Raw genomic sequence first — 23144 nt, 5'->3', positions numbered from 1 at the left:
TCCACATCATGGATATGATCTGTGTTTGTCATGGACATGAAATAAACATTTTCAGTACACATTATGGTGTTAGAGCATATACATCTGATATATAAAATCATACTTATAACGGTACTAAAGATGTTTTCAGTGCTGTTAAAATACACCACTATTTCTTCAGAGCAATCAATACTGTTTAACTCGTGTTTCTGACAGTAGAACTGAAACATTTATGGCCTGCAAAAATGGCATTTGATGATTTTCTTGAACGCGCTCTGGAAGTCTTTATTAAAGTATGCGTAAATGATGGGATTCAAAAGCGAGTTTGAATAGCCGAGCCAGTTAATGACGTCTTGGAGCCACAAAGGCATTACACAAGTCGGACAGAAAGGCATCACGAGCGCTTTGATGAAGAATGGCAGCCAACACAGAATGAAAGTGCCCATTATGATGCCCAGAGTCTTCACTGTCTTGCGCTCGCGTGCCAAGGCGAGCTTCCTCTTCGCCTCGGTGTTTTTCTCGTGTTTGTTCTCGAACAGAGGGACAGAGTTTGGTGTGTTGGGCAGAGGCAGGTTGTTTTTGGAGTTGCTGTGAACCTCGATGATCTCCAAAGACTCGCCGTCCTCCGCGTGCTTGATCGCGCCGTTTACGCACGCGGCGGGCTTGGGCTCGACTGCGCTTTTCCAGTTTTTGCTCAACTCTCCGTTGGCGCGCTTGAAAAGTGCAGGCGACACAGTCAAACACTTGACCCTCTTTTTCTCAGGCTTGCGAACAGTTTTGCGAATGCGAAATCTTGCCGCTTTGAATATGCGTCCATACAAGACCAACATGAGAATCAGAGGGATGTAAAATGCGCAAAAGGTGGAATAAATGGTGTACCAGGGGTCGTGGCTGATCATGCAAGCTTCAGGGTTGGCCATGTCTTCTGCTCTACTCTTGGGTTGAGACTTCATAATCAGCATGGGTGGGATTGATATCGAAAAGCCGACAAACCAGGTGACGGTGATCAGCAGAGCAGCGCGTTTTAATGTCCTTTTCTTCATGTAGTCTATAGGGTCGGTGATCGCCCAGTATCTATCCAAAGCTATAGCGCACAGGTGCAGAATGGAAGAAGTGCAACACAAAATGTCTAAAGAAATAAAAATATCACAAGTTACCTGTCCAAGTGTCCACTTGTCTAAAACTTGGTAAAGAGCAGCCATCGGCAGCACGAGCACCGACACCATCAGGTCCGTCACGGCGAGAGATCCGATCAGGTAGTTGGCAACATTTTGCAGAGATCTTTCCAACGCGATAGCCGCCACAACACACGCGTTTCCAAATATGGAACATAAAATGAGCGCGCCGATCAGCAAAGATGTGGAAATCTGATAACTCAGTGGGACCTTCACTGGTAAAGTCACATTGTCGGTTTGGTGATCTAAATCACTGTCGTTCTGGAATAAGAAGGACGTGTCGTTGTTTTCTTCCATGTCGTGTAGAACATGAAATACGCAAAAGCTTCAGCAAACAGCGCTACTCCATTCGGAGGAGCTCGTACACTTGGAGGCGATGCCAACCGTCAACATTGTTACTGACGACTTGTGACGACGCAGCAGCATTTATATGAGAAGTGCTCCAGACGTCAGGTACCTACGCAGGTGTATCGGGTGGGCTCGGCATATGCGTGCGCCTTAACTTCTTCGTAAGGTTCATGTATCTTCTGGGTTTTCCAATTGGTGGTGTCTTGTAGTTTGTCAGAAAATAGGTTTATTTCCTTGAATTGCTGAATGATTTCACTTAATTTCTTCAGAAATGAACTTTTTTTTCCGGATAGTAGCCTATATTCGATAGGCTCTGCACCGCTGTGGCGACACCCGTCGAGCTGAAAATTGCATTGCTGCTGCTGCCACCTGCTGTAGCGCGCCTGCTTCAGAGAAAACTCAACATTTTGGAGAAAACGCCTCACATACATCAACCCCCCACATAGAGTGCATACCAGCCCCACTCCAAGGGTGAGAATTGTTGGGGTTTGAACCCATAATTGATGCTTGGACTGCTTCAGAGAAAGCCAAAACAAAGGTTGGGTGGCTGGTGTGGGCTTCACAATGTATTCTTTTACAACGTTACTCTTTCAGCTGTCCTCAGATACACTCTGGTCAAAAGTTTAGGGTCAATAGGATTTTTAAAATAAGCTTCTCCTGCTCACCAAAGCTGCATTTCATTCGTTTATTCATTATCTTTTTGGCTCAGTCCCTTTATTAATCTGGGGTTGCCACAGCGGAATGAACCACCAACTTATCCAGCACGTTTTTACGCAGCTGATGCCCTTTCAGCCGCAACCCATCACTGGGAAACACCTATACACACTCATACACTACGGACAATTTAGCTCACCCAATTCACCTGTACCGCATGTCTTTGAACTTGTGGGGGAAACGGGAGCCCCAGCAGGAAACCCAAGCGAATGCGGGGAGAACATGCAAACTCCACACAGAAATGCCAACTGACCCATAGGCTCGAACCAGCGACCTTCTTGCTGTGAGGTGACAGCACTACCTACTGTGCCACCGCGTCACCCCAAAGCAGCATTTATTTAATCTAAAATACAGTAGATAGTAAAATTGTTCAAAAGTAATTTAGAATTTAGCAAAAAATCAGTTCAAGGCACTCGAAAAATGTGGAACAAAATATTAAAAAGCCTTTAATTACATGGCTAATCCTGAACAAGGCAGTTCTTTGCCAAAAACACAGGTTTTTAAGGATTAGCTATGACAATAAAGACTTTTTTATGTTTTTTTTTTCCAATTTTTTTGAGTGTCTTGGACTAATTTTTGCTGTTTATTCTGATGAATCCCTTACCCAAAGAGCACCGACACCTTATTTAAGCTACCCCTGAGCACTTTTTGTTTATTATTTTATTTAATCATTTATTCCAGCGATTTTAAGGATGAAATTTCAGCTTCATTACTTCAGTCTTCAGAGTCACATGATATTTCAGAAATCACTCTAATATTAATAATTATTGTTACTATTATTAGTATTATTAATGGTAATAGTAATAATGACTGGAGTAATAATTTAATTTGAAAATACATACAATAAGAAAGCAGTTATTTAAAATTGTAATACATTTTTGTTTACATTTAATAAATGCTGCATTGATGAACAGAATAATTTTCTTAAAAAAACATGAAAAAAAAACTGACCCCAAACTTTTGACTGGTAGAAGCAGTATAACATATGCTTCAGCTAAATGTCGCACAAACAAACCGGAAAATCGTATCATATCTGCTTCTCAAAGAAGGTCTTAAAGCAGTATGAAATATCATCCAGATAAGTCAGCTCTTTGCATTATTGTTTTGTTTTATTAAAATTATTTTTGATAATTTATGATTATTCTATTAAAGAGTTCACAGCAAAATTCACATTTCCTGTTAATTTACACCCCCTCGGATCATCCAAGATCACATCATCTTCAGTAGAACTCTAAAAAAGATTTTCTGTTGAATGTGTGGTCCTTTTGTGATTCTTATTTTGACAGTCAGTGGTTACAGTTTTTTAAGATTAAAAATAAACATATAACAATGAATCTAAATCAATTGCTATGGCTGTGCTTGATAACACACTGTTTTTAATGTTTTCTTTTTTTCTTTTTTCTTTTTTTCTTTTTGTAAAGCAATCCAATTGATCTGTGTAAAAAATGTTTTAAACTATAATCCACAGCCTGGACAAACAGTTAGCAGTGCATGGACAAAAATGTAATCACTGCCATATATGAGAATCACCAAGGACCACATATTTAACTAAACATATTCTTTAATGTAAAAATCTCAAGGGTGAGCAAATTAACCAGACATATTAATTTTTGATTAAACTATGCCTTTAATATCTAAATGTTAATGAGAAGAAGATATACATTTTCTTAAAAATATAGTTTTCACTGAAAAGCCTGAGTAAAATTACATAACCTAGCACATATAGAAGACTTGAACTAAAAGTGATGCAACCTGTTTTACAGAATACCAAACTCCAGGTGCATGAAGCTAAAGATAGAACAGGTCAATTGTGTTGCTTCATATGAAACCAATCGTTTAGGAAATTATTATTTTTTTAATGTACTGTATACAACAATAATCCAAAAGTAACCATTAAGGAAGGTTCTTAATTATATTTAACTTATATTACAGGACAGTTTAATGCTTTAGTATGATTTTCTGAAGAACTTTAAGGTGTTTGGTGTGCAGTAATTTTCAGGGAAGCTCACAGCTTAAGTTTTGAATGCATTATATTTAAACATCACTTGCAGTTTATTTCATATTTCCTTTTTAAATCACTTAAAAGAGTACAACAGCCAAAAAGTGTAGTCTAAGATAAAGCAGGGCATCACGGTGGCGCAGTGGGTAGCACGATCGCCTCACAGCAGGAAGGTCACTGCTTCGAGCTCCGGATGGGTCAGTTGGCATTTCTGTGTGGAGTTTGCATGTTCTCCCCATGTTTGTGTGGGTTTCCTCTTGGTGCTATTCTCAATTATTCTTTCAAACAACTGCGTTAGTGGTGGCTCAAGCCTTCGTTCAAGCAGCACTTAAAAATGCTATTAGTGGAGATGTTGCTGCTGGTGGACACTATTGAGGAATTAAAAAATGCATTTAATTCACTCTTTTTTCTCTGTGCTGTCAATGGCGGAAACCTCTGTTACAATATGTAAAATGTCCAATTACAGAATACTAATATTAGGGGTAACATGCTGTGTTTTCTGGAGGAGGTAAGCACAATTACGTATCAATTAATTGTAAATGTACATCACAAATATACCACAAGACTTTTTATCTAATGTGTTTTTAAAATAATATACTTTTCTGTGTTCACTTTACTCTGTATTTTTTGTGCAAGTTTAAAGAAGCTGAATCATCGAATAAACAAATCAACAACTTTAGAAATTGGAACTAAAAAATAAACAATTTACTCTATGACAGACTGCTTGCAATTAGGCTGTATTAGTAAATGTAGGCCATTATAAATTCACTACACAAATATACCACAAAACGTTACTGTTTCAAAAACAGTATATTTACTTTTCTGTGTATTTATTTAAAGTTTAATAAAAAGTGAACAAGTAACTATGAATGAGAAATAAATAAACAATTGGTCCCACGCAGTGGTGAAAAGAGTACTGAAAAAGCATACTTAAGTAAAAGTACCATTACTTGCCCAAAAATGTTGTGCAAGTAAAAGTATATGTTGTAAATATTAGACCATTCTAAAGTACTCAAGAGTAGTGAGTAGTGCGCTGTAAAAAGCTGATGCATTCAAGTCATTTGTGCATGTGTGTAAACGTAACATTCTGTAGTGCATTTAGTTATTGCCTAGCAGGTACACAACGTCATAAGACATCAATATTAGGGTAGATTTAGGTTGTGATATCAGATGACCAAATTTTAATGTCTAGCCAGTGTCTAAGGACATTATTTTGATGTCCAATAACGACGTCAAATGGTGATGATGTTTGATTGATTTTAGGTTCTGAAGAAAGTGACCAAAATCCAACGTTAAGCCAACATCTTAAACCGATGTCACACTGACGTGAAATACTAACATTTATTCGTCAAGTATGGCAACCAAAATCCAAAGTCCACACAATATCAAGCTGTAACATCATTAGTCGTTGATATTTGGTTGGTTTGGAGACATTGACGTCGGCCTGGAATTAAGTCCTGGTGTCAACCGGATTTCTATTTCTAAACAAAATGCAACATCCCCACGACGATGGGGTACAACGTCAATATGAGGTCATGTTGATGTCTTATGTCTGCTGAGTGTTTAAGGTCATTTTGGTCATCATACAGTATTCTTCATCTTCTCATCAGTAACATGCATCTAAACAGACACTGAGTCAATGCGTGTAAAGATTTTGGACATTTTTTCTTTGACACTTTAATGCTGCAGTTTTCTGCAATTATAAATCGGCAATGTCTTAAGGTACTACATAATGATGCGATTTAATTTCTATGTGCGATTTGACAGCAATCACAGGACTGATTTTCCTAATCCCCATAGACAGGAAAAAATAAAGAAGTGACTGCAGATTAAGTAAATATGTAGTGGAGTAAAAGTACCAATACAGCGCTAAAAGTTTACTTACTTACAGTAAGTTTGAGTATTTATAATTAGTTACTTTACACCACTGGTCCCACGACTCCCTCCGCGGCTTGATGAATCAATTTTGTCCCTTTGCGCTTTCCGTAGCGGAAGAAACTGTGGTGGAGGCAGTACAGAGCCAGTCTGGTGTTTTTAGCCTTTTAGCCAAACAACTTGAGGTGCTCTACAGAAATCCCGAAGAAGGAAATGGCTACCTCTCTCGTGGTACGTATTGTTTTTGTTCGTACGCAAACCACTTGTTAACTCAGGCGAAAAGAAATGTGTGTATATAATAATAATGACGGATAAAACGCCGGCCAGTAACGTTACAAGAACTAACGTTATTGCTGTAGAGTCTATTTAAAGAAAACTGCAGCTTAAATCTGGGTGCAGACTTGATGTGAAAATCAAATAACAAATGCATCAAAAATTGTGTTTTTCTAGTGTTGTTTGTTGCAAAGACATCCTCCTTGCTTTATTTATGCCAAAGCAAAAGTTCTTTTTAATTTGCAATAAAAGGCTGATTAGAAAACCATACAGTGATGACAACCATAGAGATTACATAAGAACAGTCAACTGGTTGTATATAGTACTAAGCTATCAATTCATTTATATAGACAAGCTAAAATAATTTCTGATGCACAAACAGACTGAAGATCAGGATCAATCAAGAACAGTAGAAAATTCAACAAACCTTCGCTGCAGAAAGTGCCGCAGATGTCTAATAGACACAACCAGCCTTCTTAAGGTGTGTGGATTACAATTAACTTGTCTTAAAAGAGCTCAGTTCTACATGTTATACTGATTTGTGAACAGTTAAACATCAAATAACAATGATAATCTACAGAAACATGTTGTTTTATACTATTACAGGTTGTTACATCAACAGAAGCTGCAGCCACATGCAATGTGTGGCATTTAAACATTGAATTTTTGCCAGATTGGATTTTAGCAAGTGTTGATCAGGTAAATATTCATTGTTGACGACTCTTTGAGAATAATGAGTGATTCTTCTGATAAATTTACTCTTCCTTTTAGGCCAGTTGGACCATCGGGAAATTAAACTGTCAAGTCTGTAGAGCTCGCTTAGGAGGTTTTAATTTCATAAACTGCTCTAAATGTACCTGCGGACTTGATACAACTGTGCATCTCAGTAAGAGTCGCGTTGATCAGGATTTTAAAGCTCCGGTTATGTTGACAAGACCAGGAAGGACTAGAGAACATGATGTGGGAAGGAGGAATAATGATGCTGAGTCTCAAACAATAAGCTCATCTCCATCTACTTCCTCAAACGTCAGTTTCTCCTGTACTGTACCTCATGTAGTCTCTGCTGCTGAAACGGAATTTGAGTCAAGTAGAGAGCAACAGATTCCTAATACTGTTGAGAGACACACAGATCTTCCTTTACTTTATGAACTGCCACCTCAAGTGTCTGATTATCAGGAGAGAATCGAGGAACAGCATGCGGATTTTGATAGCAGAACCTCTCTGGATGGTGCAGTAGATCAAGAAGTGGTCAGACTTGGAGTGATGGAGGAGCCATTAAGAAATGTCTCACCCAACCTAGAGCCAAAGCTTTCCAAGAGAGAGAAAAACCGCCTGAAAAGCTTAAGAAGGAAGCAAAGGAAGAAGGAACGCTGGGTTCAGAGACAGCAGGAGGCCAAAGATCTGGTGAGATGTTTCAAAGTCATAGGCAGTGCCAAAGTCTGAATTGCTTCTTTTTCTAATTTGTGAATTTAACAGCTGGCTTGAGAAGTCTGCCTTGCAATTCTGGTCATTGTTCAGAATTTGGGAATTGGCAGGATGAGGAATTGCATTGATAGACATTGCTCTGATCCCCCCCAAAAAAGTTTGTTATAAAAACAAAGTAATTAAAAATTGAAAATAATTTTCGATAATTTTTTCAATTTATTGATTTGATTCATTACGAATGATAGGAAATAACACACAATATATATTTTTTTCTTTTGCATAACATTCATAACAACAAACTGTCCAACATATGTTTATTATTGTGTATAACTATTTAAAATAGTAAAACAATATAAAATAATTTACATCAAGTTTTGTTAACTTAATTAACTGAAAACAAATCCACAATGGAGGTACTCTGGGCCGGTAAATGATATTAAATAAACATTTTTGTTAATAACAATGAAAAGCTCTGGACTTTTTACTATATATTGATCTAAGAGCCAATCACACAGCAGAAATGTGCCATCCATCTCATGTACTCTTTCCATTTTACGATCATTTACCTTCTGGTAGAAGATACAGAACTTTCCGCTGGAAGCGAAACAGACTTAAGAACTCCTTTATTCCAGTGTCAATCAGACTGTTGAACACTGATCGATAATGTATGTAATTCTTTTGCATGTTGGCTTATTTTTAACTGTCATTGTGTCAGAACCTGCTGAAGTGCTGTGTGAGTCCACAGAAAATTTCTCCTTGAGGGACAATAAAGTATACAAGCTAACAAACAAACAATGGGAATCTAAAAGTTTGTTGATATTAGAGATGCACTGAATATTTTTCGGCCAAAAATGTTATGCCATTTAATTGACCCTCTAATTTTTGTGGCTTCAGTTATTGTTGGGGTACTCTTTTAAATCTGGAAGCATTAACACCTCATATTAAATTATGTATATGTGGTTATCGTTCAATATATATATATATATATATATTTATTTATTTATATATATAACCAAAATGCTCAAGTTCAAATATGATCTGCTGTTAGCATTTTGTTTTTGTTCATAAGCTGGGGGAAAATAATAATAAATTCTGATAGTGATTTTAAATGGGTTGACTGATACTGGATTTTACCAAAACCAATAATGAGGGACCGAACAGGCTGATAATAAATCAATCAATCAATCAATCAATCAATCAATCAAATAATCAGTCAATCAACCAATCAATCAGTCAGTCAATAAAAAATCATACCAAAAGAAAAAAAAAGCATAAAACTACAAGTAAAACAATGCTGAACAACATTATTAAAAAAATGTGCTCTCCTTTAAAAATGAAATACATTTAAAATACTTTAATTATACCTTGTTTATTCATTTATTAAGCAGTGTTAACAGATACAACTTAAAATTATAAAATGTACTTTAAATACTTTTACTTAAAGTCGCTCTTCAGTTGCATAAAGTTGAAGGATTCTCAGCTTTGTTGTGTGGCTCAACATGCCCACCTTGTCACCAATGGTTGCTGTTTCGCTCGCTCTGCGTTAAAATAAAGTGTCGCTTGCTGCTAGTCACTCGTAGTGTAAATGCAGCATAAGGCAGAAAGAGAGTTGTCTAAGTCAAAGCAGAGTGCTGAAGAAATTGCTGATGTGAGATGCTGCCTAAAAGCAGTGGAGCTTTTATTATGCAACAGAAACAGTGCTGTGTTATCATAATAAAACATTTTTAGTTTCTGTGCAGTCTAATAAAACGAAGTACATATTAAAGCATCTTTGGTGTTTCAATGTAAAAAAAAATGTAAAATGGAGAAAAATGGAAAATGTGCATTTCATTTACAGTTCAGCATCCTGTTTGCTTGCTCAGTTCTGAATATAACGTTATTTGAGTGCTAAGAAAATGACTATACCAATGTAAAGTATTATTATTAATAGTAACAATGGTGAACAGCTCTAGTTTGTTTAATGCACGAGGTGTCCGATAAGCTATGAATGGATTAGGGCTATTAAACGCAGAGCTGTGTTGTGATGAAAGAAGTTCTGGCAAAATGTCAATAATAGATCCGTGGATCAAGACAGGCATAAATCTGCTTAATAGGCTGCTGCAAGAATCCTGAGGAACTTAAAGGCATTCACAGCTGCACATCGCTCCTTCAGCAGATGTTGTTATATTGGGGATTTTGCTTTTTTTTCTTGTTTTGATCCTAAGTAAGCCTTTACATTGAGACTTTGATTTTTTTTTTAAATATATTTTAAACTATTTATTCATTGATGTTTTATGTGCAGGCAATGAAGTGGGACCTGACTGGCAGCGATGATGAGGAAAGAGATGGATACACATGTGCCGTGTGTTTAGATGTGTATTACAGTCCCTACAAGTGCCATCCTTGCAATCATGTGTTCTGTGAGCCCTGTTTGAGAACTCTGGCTAAGAACAGGCCAAGCAATACCCCCTGTCCACTTTGTAGGACCCTTATATCCCATGTGCTCTTCCAAGAAGGTGAGAGGAACAGATCTTCAATTTAAAAACAAATCTGTATTGTTTGGAAGAACATTAACCACCTGATGATCTTTTTTCATTCAGAGCTTAATCAAACTACAAAAACTTGCTTCCCGAAAGTGTATCGTTCAAGACATGAGACCTTTCAGAAGATCAACTATTCCAAATGGCCTCTGCCCAACTGTCCGAAGCGCTTTCGCATCTTTTGGGGTTTGTGAAGTGGCATTTGCACATCCTAAACATTCTTGTAATTTCATGTTGGCCACTCATATGGGTTGTAAAATGGCAGAATGCACAAATAAGCAGTAAAATGCTCTTTTTGTAAAACACCATTTAGAGACAAAAACAGCATGTGCACTTCATGTGCTTCATAGCTCACATTGTCACATGATGTTCATTGGGGTCCTTAAACTATTTAGGTTTTCATTGGAATTGCCGATTTAAAATGAGCATATTGTATCACAGCAGAAGACATGCTTTTCAGTGGCAAAATGTATCGAGCTCCTATGTTTTTAGAAATGTATGGAGAAAAAATATTTGCTAAATTAGCCACTTATTGCTCACTGTATTTATTAATGATTTTACGATTTCGTTTTGGTTTATAAGAGCTGTATTTTTTTATCTATGCTTGAGACAGTCACACCACCATATGACAATTTTGAGATTTGAAAATGTAATAACAGCAGTTTTTATAAAGACGTTCATGGTAGACAAAGAAATGTTTAACAATTTACTGCATTTTAAATGATGACAATACTAATTATATATAAAACGCAACATCACGTCAACAAGCCATATTTATTTTCTGTGTTATTTTAGGGTTTCAGAGACATGGAGGCCCAGCCAATCGCTGGCAGTTTCCCCACAGAGCGTTTGGCTTGGATGCGTTGGATTGGGGAGACATGTGGGGCTGGCCGTTTGACATTGACTTTGTGATCATCTCTGTTTACTCTCTGCACTGGGTGATGGCCTTCATCATCTTCTGTGGCCTCTGCTACTTCCTCCTCCTCTGATATCTGGATCCTCGAGCTTACTTTGTTTTCTGTTGCTGGACAAACGATTGTTGACATCTTATCAAGTGCCTCATCCTTTTGTTTCAATGTAGCTTCAAATATGATGAACTGTTATTAAGACGTTGTTCTTCCTGTGGGGAATCCTTTGTGTGTTTGTGGTTTAGGTCTTACGGGGTTTGTGCAATTCATAGATATCACGTTTTAGTTGTTGCCTTATATCATCTGCTTTACTTGACCTGTAAACAGTATTATAATGTGGTAAAAACAAAATAAGCAATAATTCAGGACATAGTGCTTAATCTGTTTGTACACATTTTTTTAAATAGGTTGCCTGTATTTTTGTTGCTGTAATTTGAGCTTTTTAGATGCTTGTCTAATGCTTGTACCAAGGGTTATTATTAAAAGCTGCTGTGCAATATATTTAATGGCCTGTTTTGCACAGTAAATTGTTTGAGAATATTTGTTGTTTCTGTTTTAATGAGTGGGTCAATTAATGAATGTTTTGGAGGTGACCTACAATCACTGCCAAGTCCCATTTCTCAAAGCAAAGAGAATATTTTTTACCCAACATTCAGTGAAAAGAGGACTTAAAATGATATAATACCTGACAAAACTTTTTTTCAAAAATTATTTTTTTTATGAACCCCGAACTTCATGAAACAACGAAGATTCCTACAGTGTTGGAAAACTATTCTAGACACTAAATTTAATGGGCATTTTAAAATACCATGCAAGCTTTTTTTCAGGAAATCAGGAATTTTTTTTTAAATCGTTAAGTAAAAACCGAGCTAAATTAATTAAATATATTAATTAAATATATATATATATATATTTTTTTTTTAAATTAATTAATTATTTTTTTTGCTACTAAACACTAATAAAATATTGCAATTTGTGTGTGACACCACATTCAACAATACATAAACCTCCCGAGAGGGTGTTTTCACTAAAGAACCTGTACAGATTTTTTTAAATACATTCCATTAACCCAATATTAACGTTACTGCAACGTTTCGAAGAGGTTTGATAGACAGCAGTTGTTTTGCCAACAATAAAATATACAAGCAACGAATCCGCACGGTTTAAGCACCGCTTAAACAAAATCTTTATTTCTTCTTTTTACTCATACTTTTGTGTTTTTCGACGAGCTCGTTTATCCTTATAGCGGATCCTGCATCTGTGGAGCTCCAGCAGCGGCGCTCGGCCTGGACAAGGGTGAAGGTGACTCGCCTGTTGGTGCGCGAGATGCAGAGGAAGCGTCGCGGACACTCGCTCCGCTCCTTAAAATCACTCTAATCATCGACAACCTGCGTCCACCTCACCTTCTCCTCGATGACACACGGATTAAAGCCATTTTCTAAGTGAAGGGGTTTTATTCGTGGATGCGTATGCATGTGTTCTGCACCGAACGGGCGAAAGAACCGCCCCAGATCCGCAGCCAACATTTTTCAGATCGGCAAGTCCTCGGTGAGGGATCCGGAGCGGCGGGAGAGCACCGAGAGCTCGCGGAGAGCTCAGCGGGCGATGGATGACTGTCGAACGGTGAGCGCACTCTAAAACAACAGCTTTCACTCCACCATGGATGCTAAGCTGTCGTTGGTGTCTTCACATTAAAATACTTTGTTTAATACTAGTGATGGACAATTGCAGTAGACTGATATTAACACGTTAATGGAATACTGTAATGTCGATGTATTAATTGTTGACTCCCTTTGCGGAAGAATAACATCTTACGTTTCATTTAAAGTGTATTGTTCCTTGTTTGCGTTTTCATATTGCACCATTGTTTGGAAATTACATTCCTCTCCACAATCCCATGTGTTGCTATGTGGCATCTAGATGATGGCAGCTAAACTCCTGCTTACCCTGCTGGAAAATCCAGTTAAAGCTGTGTGTTTTGGAACATGGCAGCTAGTTCAAAATGTTCAACCAGCTATAAGCTTGACAACCAGTTAACTGTTTTGGTACTGGTGTACCAAGGCAGCCTCCATGTTCCAAAATTTGATTTTCCAGTAAAGATATATATGTTCACTGTCTAAAAATAGACTGAGAAGGATTTGTCTAATTTTTTTAGACGGTTCAGGAGTTCAACACTCTCGTGGCTCTTCATCGTGAGCAGGTCATCTCCATAGGAGAGAATACAACCGACTGTCCTTCTTTAAGGGCACAGATGCACAAGACTCGCGTCAAAGGATGCGCCGTGGCCCAGGCTGCTTATCAAAACCTCATTGCAATCTCTGGGTAGGCATTCATCTTAGAATAGACATGCAGTTTTAAATATCTGTCTGTATGATATATCTAATGTTGTGTCTGTTTATCTCTCGTAGGCCAGAGGATGGCGAAATCCACCCAGAAATATGCAGGCTCTTCATCCAGCTTCAGTGCTGTCTGGAGATGTACATTACAGAGATGCTCAAGTCGATGTGTCTGTTGGGCGTTCTGCAGCTCCATAGGAAAGGTGTTGTGTCAATGACTGCCAGCAGAGGACAGCAGATTCTTTAAATAAGCAGACATGAGTACATAGGGCTAATGTACTGCATGCCGAAATACTACTGTCAGTTTTAAGGTGGCAGGGATTGCACAACAATTACATAAAGCAGCTCCTCTGGGACGTCACAACAAAGCATAACTTAAAACCGTCTTTGTTTCAGGAAATGACGTGTGTCCTGAGCTAAACATGGACTGCAGGGTAGACGAAAGCTCTGATGTGCCCATGCTGGAAGATCGATCGTCGTCACCGGTGGATTTTCCACAGGACTCCTGGGTGGTGTGCGCAGACATTGAGAACATAGAGAGGTATGAAAAACACCAGCGGATTAAGAAAGACATTTTTTTTTCTCTGCTCATTTTTTTGGTAGTAATTTCGAGCTGTTTCTCAATAAGCAATGCTAAAGCCAGTTTCACCCAGTGCAATTACTAGTTGTCTTTTAACATTTGTGAACACTTTGAAATCTCAGTGTTTATTAGAAACATGTCAAAAGACTCTAAGCCAATTTCTTATGCAATAGAAACGATCTCTAGTGTCATTTTGATCCTGTCTTGATGATATGTGTTGAGCAAGTGTTGTGTTTTGTTGTCGTCACTCAGTGCATAATCAGGTTCTGGGGTCCGTTCTTCGTACGTGGATTACTTAATTAGCTGGATTTGGATATTGACGATTTGACACGATCCAGGATCGTTTCGTTCTTCAAAGCTGATCCGAGAGTTGTTGTCATAGCAACAGTTCGGCTAGGTCAAACCTGATCGGGAGCAGGTTCAATTCATATAAACAGGATTAGATCGGCTCAGTTCAAGCAAAGATAATACAGAAAGTATGTTCTGAATTCATGGATAATTGAATATTAATCAGATGATGTCATTACGCTGCTGTGCCGTCAGCCAATCGTTGCATTGCTGATCATGATTTCGAGGATTGATAGATCCTTCACAACACACGCAGCGATCTCAGATCAGTTTATCCAGACATTCTAATCTGATTCGCGAACTTGTTTGAAGAACCAAATTAGCGAGAGATCAGTTATCGAGATGAAAAGATCCAGGATCTGCCAAATCATCTTAGATCATTTAAGCGAGGTACGAAGAATGGACCCCTGTTCTCCAATGGAATATTGATATGATATTTGTCAAATCTCAAATCTGTGCCTCAAATCGTCTGACGCTGAGTGAAATTCAATTGCAGCGTTTATTAATCAGAGGTCTGAGATCATGACCAAACCATGCCTAAAATTACACATTGTTATCTTAAACCATTCTGTATGGCTTAAACCACTAGTCTAGTCAATCTTTCCTGAATTGACTTACTTTGAATTAAAGTAACGCGTATTTAAATTGTGATATATATGATCAGTGTGGGTAATACTACTACTGCTAATAATAATAATAATAAAATAATGGCCAAATATAATAGTAATGGTTTATAACCAGTATTTATGAGTGTAAGAACAACATGTTTAAATTTTTTTACTATGAATTCACTTCAAATTTGTAGAATTTTTTACACTCACCGGCCCTTTTATTAGGTACACCTGTCCAACTGCTTGTCAACGCAACTTTCTAGTAAACCAATCACATGGCAGCAACTCAATGCATTTAGGCGTGTAGACATGGTCAAGGTGATCTGCTGCAGTTCAAACCGAGCATCACAATGGGGAAGAAAGGTGATTAAAGTGACTTTGAACGTGGCATGGTGGTTGTGCTGGTCTGAGTATTTCAGAAACCGCTGATCTACTAGAATTTTCACAAACAACCATCTCTATAGGGTTTACAGCAGGGGTCTCCAATCTCAGTCCTGGAGGGCCAGTGTCCCTGCAGGGTTTAGCTCCAACTTGCCTTTACACACCTGCCTGGATGTTTCAAGTATACCTAGTAACACCTTGATTAGCTTGTTCAGCTGTGTTTGAATAGGGTTGGAGCTAAAATCTGCAGGAAACCGGCCCTCCAGGAACAAGTTTGGTGAGCCCTGGTTTACAGTTTCTGGAGGAGAATGGCCAGACTGGTTCAAGTTGAAAGAAAGGCAACAGTAACTTAAATGGCCTCTTGTTACGACCGAGGTATGCAGAAGAGCATCTCTGATTGCAAAACACATCCAACCTTGAGGCAGATAAGCTACAGCAGCAGAAGACCATATCAGGTGCCACTCCTGTCAGCTAAGAAATGGAAACTGAGGCTACAATTTACACAGGCTCACAAAAATTGGACAATATAAGATTGGAAAAATGTTCCCTGGTCAGATGAATCTCGATTTCTGCTGCGACATTCGGATGGTAGGGTCAGAATTTGCCGTCAACAACATCAAAGCATGGATCCATCCTGCTGTATCAACAGTTCAGGCTGCCAGTGGTGGTGTAATTGTGTGGGGGATATTTTCTTGGCACATTTTGGCCCCATGAGTACCAATTGAGCATCGTGTCAATGTCACAGCCTACTTGCGTATTCTTGCTGAACATGTCCATCCCTGTATGACCACAATGTGTCCTTCTTCTGATGGCTACTTCCCTTCAGAAGTAGCCAACAAATGAGTTCACTGTACTCAAATGGCCTCCACAGTCACCAGTTTTCAATCCAATAGAGCACCTTTGGGATGTGGTGGAAGGGGAAATCGCATCATGGATGTGCTGCCGACAAATCTGCAGCAACTGCGTGATGCTATCATGTCAAATGGACCCAAATTTCTGAGGAATATTCCAGTACCTTGTTGAATCTATGCCATGAAGATTTAAATAGTTCTGAAGGCAAAAGGAGATTCAGCCCGGTACTAGTAAGGTGTACCTAATTAAGTGGCCATTAAGTGTAGATTGTATAGAGTATATTTTTAATTATTTCCTAGTACTGTGTTGTGGCTGGAAGCCCATCCACTGCATAAGACATATGCCGGAATAGTTGGCGGTTCGTTCTGCTGTGGCGACCGCTGATAAATAAGAGAGTAAGCCTTCGGAAAGTGAATGAATGTGCTTTTAATTATCAATAATGTAATGTAAATTGAAAGATCATTGATTGAGTATTAGGAAATTATCATCAGTCAATGTTGATTATTAGCTGACAGATCCAGAGCCCCCTTACCCCAAAATACTGAATGCTTGTAAATCAATTCAACCATGACTCCTTTTTGCAGTGAGCTCAATTGATGTCCTATATTGTGAAATGTCTTCCAGTGACATGCGAGAAATGAGAAACCTTCTAAGCAAACTCAGGGAGACAATGCCTTTGCCATTGAAAAATCAAGGTCAGTCTCAAACACCCAGGATTTTATGCTCAATTTGTGAGAAATGTATTATGTCTCGTAATGATATGTTCATATGACCAGAATAGTTTTGTTTAATTCTCTATTTTCTTGTGTGTAGATGACAGCAGTCTGCTGAATCTGACTCCTTATCCGCTGGTGAGGCAGAGGAAGAGGCGATTCTCGGGGCTCTGCTGCCTTGTGTCTGGCTGACCCTTCAATGCTCTCCAGTCTTCATCTGATCAGTTAGTGCTTCACTCGTCTCCTTTATGTCTCTGGAACCGTTTCGCTAATGTAACTTGTCTCTGGACAGTGTCAAAACTACTTAATCAGTTGTTGGATGACAGAATCCCCTCGACTCATATCCCTGCCTATTGAATACCTAAGCTAAATCAATTGTCCAATTTGAGTTACCCAGAGGTTCGTTTGTTTTGTGCTGTGAAACCATTTGATTGTATAAAAAAAGCAAGTGAATGAAGTAAAATAATAACATCTGTATCTGATTTTGTTTTCTCATAGTCAGAGCTAGTTGTCAGTGAAATGAAGGGCAGGTTTAAATGTAAGATGTGTACTGTTTTTCATCAGATTGCTTCTTTTTGTTCTTTTATATATGAATTTACTCACTGTGCAATGCTTTTAATTTAGTCTTCCATAAAGGGGAATTGTTGTTTAAAAAATGGATACTAGTCATTTTATAGGGCACAAGAGCGCTCTGCACTAAAGCCATTGCTTTCTCATTCTAAGCTTGAAACAAATATAACACAATAAAATTCACTATGTACATAATACCAATAATTGTAAATAAAACATTGTATTTATTACGAAGGATTTATTTTTCGTTTTTACATTCTAGACATCTGGTTTGTGTGAAGAAATCTTTTTTTCTGAGGGTTTGATTTGACACTGCAAAAAAGCTTTTCTTATTTAGAGTTTGTGTCTGTAGTTTGTTATTTCTTATTTGTAGTCCAGATATCTAAAGATTCTTAAATGAAAAAAACATTTTGTAAGCATGTAAAAAAAATTCCCGAAAATATAAATGAAAGATTACGTTGTTTTTTTCATAAAACAAACAAAATAATCTGCCAGTGGGGTAATTATTAATACCAACCTCTCCAAAGCAATCATGTTTACGAGATCTCTTCCCCACGTACCAAATTTAGGTACAGATTCAGCTTTTCACATTCTCAAAATTCCCTTTTTGGCAGTGATACCATACCAAATAACATGGCTTGTCTTTCATATTTATTGAACATCTCTAAGATACTAAATATCCCAAGAACAGCTATAAGTGAACATGGATTTTTGGAGGGCTTTGATGAAATAATGAAAATAACATTTAATAAGAATAAAGCAAACCCTATTTTGGCATGTAGAAAGGCAATAAATTAGTCCTGTAATAACATGTTTTCCATGTACTCCCTGTTCACATTCCCTTTGTCTAAAGCCAAGCCAAATGTCAAAGTGAAGAGTTGCAGCTGTAGGGCTTTACTGGAAGTAAAGGGGGATGGAGATATTCTGGACAGAGAGTCAAGAAGGCGTGCTGACAGACAATTCATAAGGGACAGAATAAGCTCCAGAGCAACTGATTCTTGATCATTTTCATGTTTACTTTTATTGCGATTGGACACAAAAGCTGTTCGTGAAAGTGCCACTTTTGGAGGAGTCTGTAATTCTGTGAGTATTCCTCAATCTCAGACACTATTAGCTTTCAGCAATTTGTCTCAAAAATCGTTCAGAGGATATGTGTTAACTTTATTGAATGCTTAATGTCCATATTTTATCATGTTTTTATTCCTTTCTTAAGTAAAAGTTTGCTTCACAATATACTGTTTTACTATTTAAAAGCTGCTTCTGAGATCGAATTTCTCAACACAATCTCTGTTTTCAACCATAGTTTTGCAGTGTCTAAATGTTTAAAATTGTACAAGTTGTACAAACGTCAGCAGCCTAAGCAAGCAAATTGTTAATTCACGTTGCTGATGTTTACAATGCTTACGATGCTAAAAGCATGCTAACGTATGCTAACAATGTGTTAACCATGCCACATAAACGTGCTAGCAATGTGCTACTTCAGACTATAATGATGCTAACCATGCTTTTTAAACACTTTTATTTACATTTTAAATATAGAAATTATAATATTCTCTTTTACAATTGATTCTTCAATCCAGATATCTGCTGAAACTAAAGATAACAGTCTTGTACATTTGCAGTACATTTTACTATGTGTTTAGGCAGGAAATGCAACATATTTATTTACTATTTAAAAGCTGCTTCTGAGATCAAATTTCTCAACACAATTTTTGTTTTTAACCATAGTTTTGCAGCCATAGCCATATCACCTTGCAGCCCAAGACCGGTTACTCGCTGAAGCTAAGCAGGTCTTAGCCTGGTCAGTACCTGCATGCGAGACCACATGGAAAAACTAGGTTGCTGCTGTACGTGGTGTTAGTGGGGCCAGCAGGGGGCGCCCAACCTGTGGTCTGTGTGAGTCCTAATGGCCCAGTTAGCTTAAATGGGACACCATATTGTCAGTGGGCACCGTCTTTTATATGGGACGTCAAGCCTGACTCTCTGTGGTCATTAAAAATCTCATGGCTCGTCTCGTAAAGAGTAGCGGTATGACCCCAGTGTCCTGGCCAAGTTCCCTCCATCAGCCCTTAGACATCATGGCCTCCCAATCATACCCGCCCACCAAATTGGCTCTATCACTGTTGCTGGTGTGTGGTGAGCGCACTGGTGCTGTTATCCTGTGGCTGCCGTCACATCATCCAAGTGGATGCTGCACACTAGTGCTTCATGATTGTAAAGTGCTTTGGGTGCATGGCCACACACAATAAACACACTATAAAAATACACATTACATTACATTAGTGTCTAAATATGGAAGCATGTTTACAATGCTAGAAGCATGCTAATTTATGCTAACAATGTATTAACCATGCAACAAACGTGCTAGCAACATGCTAAGACCAAATCCCAATTCTAGCCCCTAGCCCTTGTTCCAGTTCTCTTTAGCTTAAAGGTGTAGGGCTAAGGGGAAGGGCTAGATACCTCTTCAAACAGACATTTTTCAGGACCACTCTCGAAACCAAGGGGTAAGAAAATTTCCCAGAATACACCAGCTATAACGGCAGCATGGCAGCACTCGGAAGTAAAGAGATCCACAAATTAGTATTTTTGGTCATTATTACAAATTTTTACTAAAAACAATCTTGTTTTAATACATTCATAATGGTGTTTGTGTTTATCCGTCATGCTTTAAAAAAATGCTAAAATATAAACTGCAAAATTTTGCGATATATTATTTATAATCATAACTCCTGTACAGTTGTCCCACAGCATTCAGACACTCGATGACACTGGAATACCCCATCAGAAAAGTCTGGTGACTGGGAATGACCTTTTCACAGTGTCTGCTGTAGTATAGCGCAGTAAAGTTACGATCTTATTGCCCCATTAGATCATTATGCATAATATATGCCTTTAATGATTTCCTGAAGATAAATACCAAAAAATAAACCAACTGGAAAAACTACTTGGGAAAATACAACACACTGATTTACTATTTAAAAGTTGTTTATGAGATCAAATTTCCCAGCACAATCTCTGTTTTCAACAATAGTTTTGCTGTGTCTTAATATGTAAAGATTTTAAAACAAGTTAGCAAACGTCAGCAGCTTATGCTAACAAATAGTTAATTCATGTTGGAAAAGTTTACAATGCTAAAATTATCCTAACAATGTGTTAACCATGCAACAAACATGCTAGCAACATGCTAAATCAAACCATGAATACCATGCTTTTTAAACACTTATTAACGTTACATTTTATATATAGAAATTTATATTTACATTTTGCCATAATATTCTCTTATACAATCAATGCTTCAATCTAGATATCTGCTTAAACTAAAGATAACAACCTTGTACATTTGTAGTTCTATTTTACTCTTTGTTTACTCAGGAAATCCAACTTAGGATTTTACTATTTAAAAGCTGCTTCTGAGACCAAATTTCTCAACACAATTCCTGTTTTCAACAATAGTTTGCAGTGTCTAAAAGTAAACATTTTAAAACAAGTTAGAAAATGTCAGCAGCTGATGCTAGCAATTTGTAATTAGTGTTGGAAATGTTTTCAATGCTCAAAGCATGCTAATTATGCTAACAATCTGTAAAACATGCTACATAAGCATGCTAGTAACATGCTAAATCAGATCTACCTTTTTTTTTTTTTTTTTACATTTTATACACACTTAAACATCCCATTACTCAACCCTGATATCTGCTGACTTAAAGATGACAATATTTATTTATTTATTTATTTATTTATTTATTTATTTATTATAAATTATTTATATATATATATATATAAAAAAACAATTAGCTTTCGTTAGCTAAAAGATTCATTCTAATGATTTGTGTTTGACTACAGACGCCAGTTGTTTATGTATGTCATTGGAAGTTTAACAAACTCTGTGTTTCCCTATAAGCTATCAATTTCCAACAGGCCTTCTTCTCTATGGATTGTACTTGCATTCTCCTTGCCCTACTCTCCACCCTGGCTTCTTTAAGTCCCACTATGGGGTGTTTCTGTGATCATTACCCATGGAGTACCTGGTCCCAATGCACTAAAACCTGTGATTCTGGTACTCAATCACGTTTAAGGTAACAATTATTGAGCATTTATCTGATGTGTAAAGCTTAATGTTGTGATGTAAGTACATGTATTGTTGCAGGGATGTCCAGTATGATGATCACTGGTTTAAAAACAGCTGTTCCCAGCTGTGTCAGATACATGATAATAGAGTGTGTAATGTTGAGGCCTGCCCTATAAACTGCCAGCTGACTGAGTTTGGACCCTGGTCCGAGTGTTCATCTTGTGCCAAAAAATCAGTGAGTAAAACACACACACAGTTTAAAATGAGTTGCTCTGGGTGCTCACATAGTTTTCAGTGTTTGAGTTTTTGCATTCTATTGACTTTTTTCTTTCACATTCAAGAGGGTGCAGTCAATGGAACCTTACTGGCTCAAGACTCACATTGCAGATCTCATTCACATTCATTGATTTTTAGCTGTAAAAAAAAAACAGCACAAAATTCAGCTTGATGTTACAAACTCGTGTGTTGTTACTAGGTATAGTCATAAAATATTCTGCTGTAGGCGAAATGAATCAGAAATCAAAAACAAAACATTTGCAGAATAAGAGCGCATAAGCAGAAAAAGGTCAGTACAGATAATTAGCATAATGCAAACTGCTGTGTATATCCTATAAATTTCCAAATTGCTAATTATTTTGATATATCTAATTTGTGTACTTTCTGCAATATACATGAAGAGACTTTATTTAACTTATTCTATAAATAAACTTATAATAATGAAAAACTCTTTGAAACAACATTATTTTTTATTTATCATCCTTATTTAAATATGATTTACATTTGTCTATAAAATATATATTTCTGTATTTCTCTGGTTATGATCATGCTCTCAATTTTATTGTTATTTTTTTGCGTTACACTGTAAATTGTTTATACACAATAATAAGTTCCTAAAGGCAATACCTAGATTTAATACTTTCCATGCTGAAATTTTGTTTTTCTTAAGCTTATTAATAACAATAAGAAGAATATGTTTCTTAAAGCTTATGATAATCTTAATGATTGAGGCTTTAAGTTTTTGTGTTTGTGTGTGTTGTCGTTGTTGTTTTTCTCTTCTTTCTAAATTTTATATCATTGTATTTTTTCTTCAATGCAGTGACGTTATTATTCTTGTATTTAATTATAAAAAATGCAAACTGCAGATAAGCTGCTTTTTCACACTGACTGACAATGCATTTTACTTCTGCACAGTATGTGGCTCAACTCACTATTGAGATGATCTGCTTTACTAATTTGACTAGAATAATGACTTTTGTGCAAATGCAGCAGTTCAGGGCACATCATATAAGGTCAAACCTAGTTTGATGGCCCGTTTCAATGCAAAAACTCACTTTAGCTTGATTTTAAAGGACACCTATTACGAAAATCTTGTTTTTGCAGTTAGGACAGAACTGTGTGTAGGTATAGTGTGTCCTGATCCAAATCCTATCCCATTTTGAGGCCCACCGCAACATGACATAGGAGTGTGA

At 37.3% G+C, this 23144-nt stretch overlaps 4 protein-coding genes across 7 annotated transcripts in view; 3 read left to right on the top strand and 1 right to left on the bottom strand.

Annotated features, from left to right (window-relative positions):
• Positions 1–209: 209 nt before the first annotated feature.
• On the bottom strand, positions 210–1451 carry htr1ab (5-hydroxytryptamine (serotonin) receptor 1A b). Its single transcript, NM_001145766.1, is given in 2 exon segments — positions 210–883; positions 914–1451. Coding segments are annotated over 2 exon segments (1212 nt in total).
• A 4701-nt stretch (positions 1452–6152) lies between these two features.
• On the top strand, positions 6153–11713 carry rnf180b (ring finger protein 180b). The gene is given in 7 exon segments (NM_001110404.1): positions 6153–6321; positions 6746–6844; positions 6970–7062; positions 7135–7767; positions 10070–10283; positions 10368–10493; positions 11103–11713. Coding segments are annotated over 7 exon segments (1377 nt in total). The 5' UTR covers positions 6153–6303; the 3' UTR covers positions 11297–11713.
• Positions 11714–12485: 772 nt separating this feature from the next.
• Positions 12486–17840, top strand: rgs7bpb (regulator of G protein signaling 7 binding protein b). Of its 2 annotated transcripts, none has more exons than XR_012396482.1 (6): positions 12486–12838; positions 13371–13537; positions 13624–13862; positions 13948–14092; positions 16948–17018; positions 17137–17840. XR_012396482.1 is itself a non-coding variant. In NM_001030069.1 (6 exon segments), coding segments are annotated over 6 exon segments (756 nt in total). In that variant the 5' UTR covers positions 12486–12688; the 3' UTR covers positions 17229–17807.
• Positions 17841–18527: 687 nt separating this feature from the next.
• c6.2 (complement component 6, duplicate 2) overlaps positions 18528–23144 on the top strand; it is a 20511-nt gene continuing 15894 nt past the window's right edge. The window contains exons 1-3 of one of the 3 annotated variants that reach the window (XM_073934342.1): positions 18528–18689; positions 21525–21682; positions 21754–21910. In XM_073934342.1, coding sequence (XP_073790443.1) covers positions 21537–21682; positions 21754–21910 — 303 coding nt within the window. In that variant the 5' untranslated portion in view covers positions 18528–18689; positions 21525–21536. 3 annotated transcript variants of the gene reach the window in all.

The sequence above is a fragment of the Danio rerio genome, chromosome 21 (assembly GCF_049306965.1).
Source record: "Danio rerio strain Tuebingen ecotype United States chromosome 21, GRCz12tu, whole genome shotgun sequence".
Lineage (NCBI taxonomy): Eukaryota > Metazoa > Chordata > Actinopteri > Cypriniformes > Danionidae > Danio > Danio rerio.
This window is presented reverse-complemented; position numbering and strand designations above follow the sequence as displayed.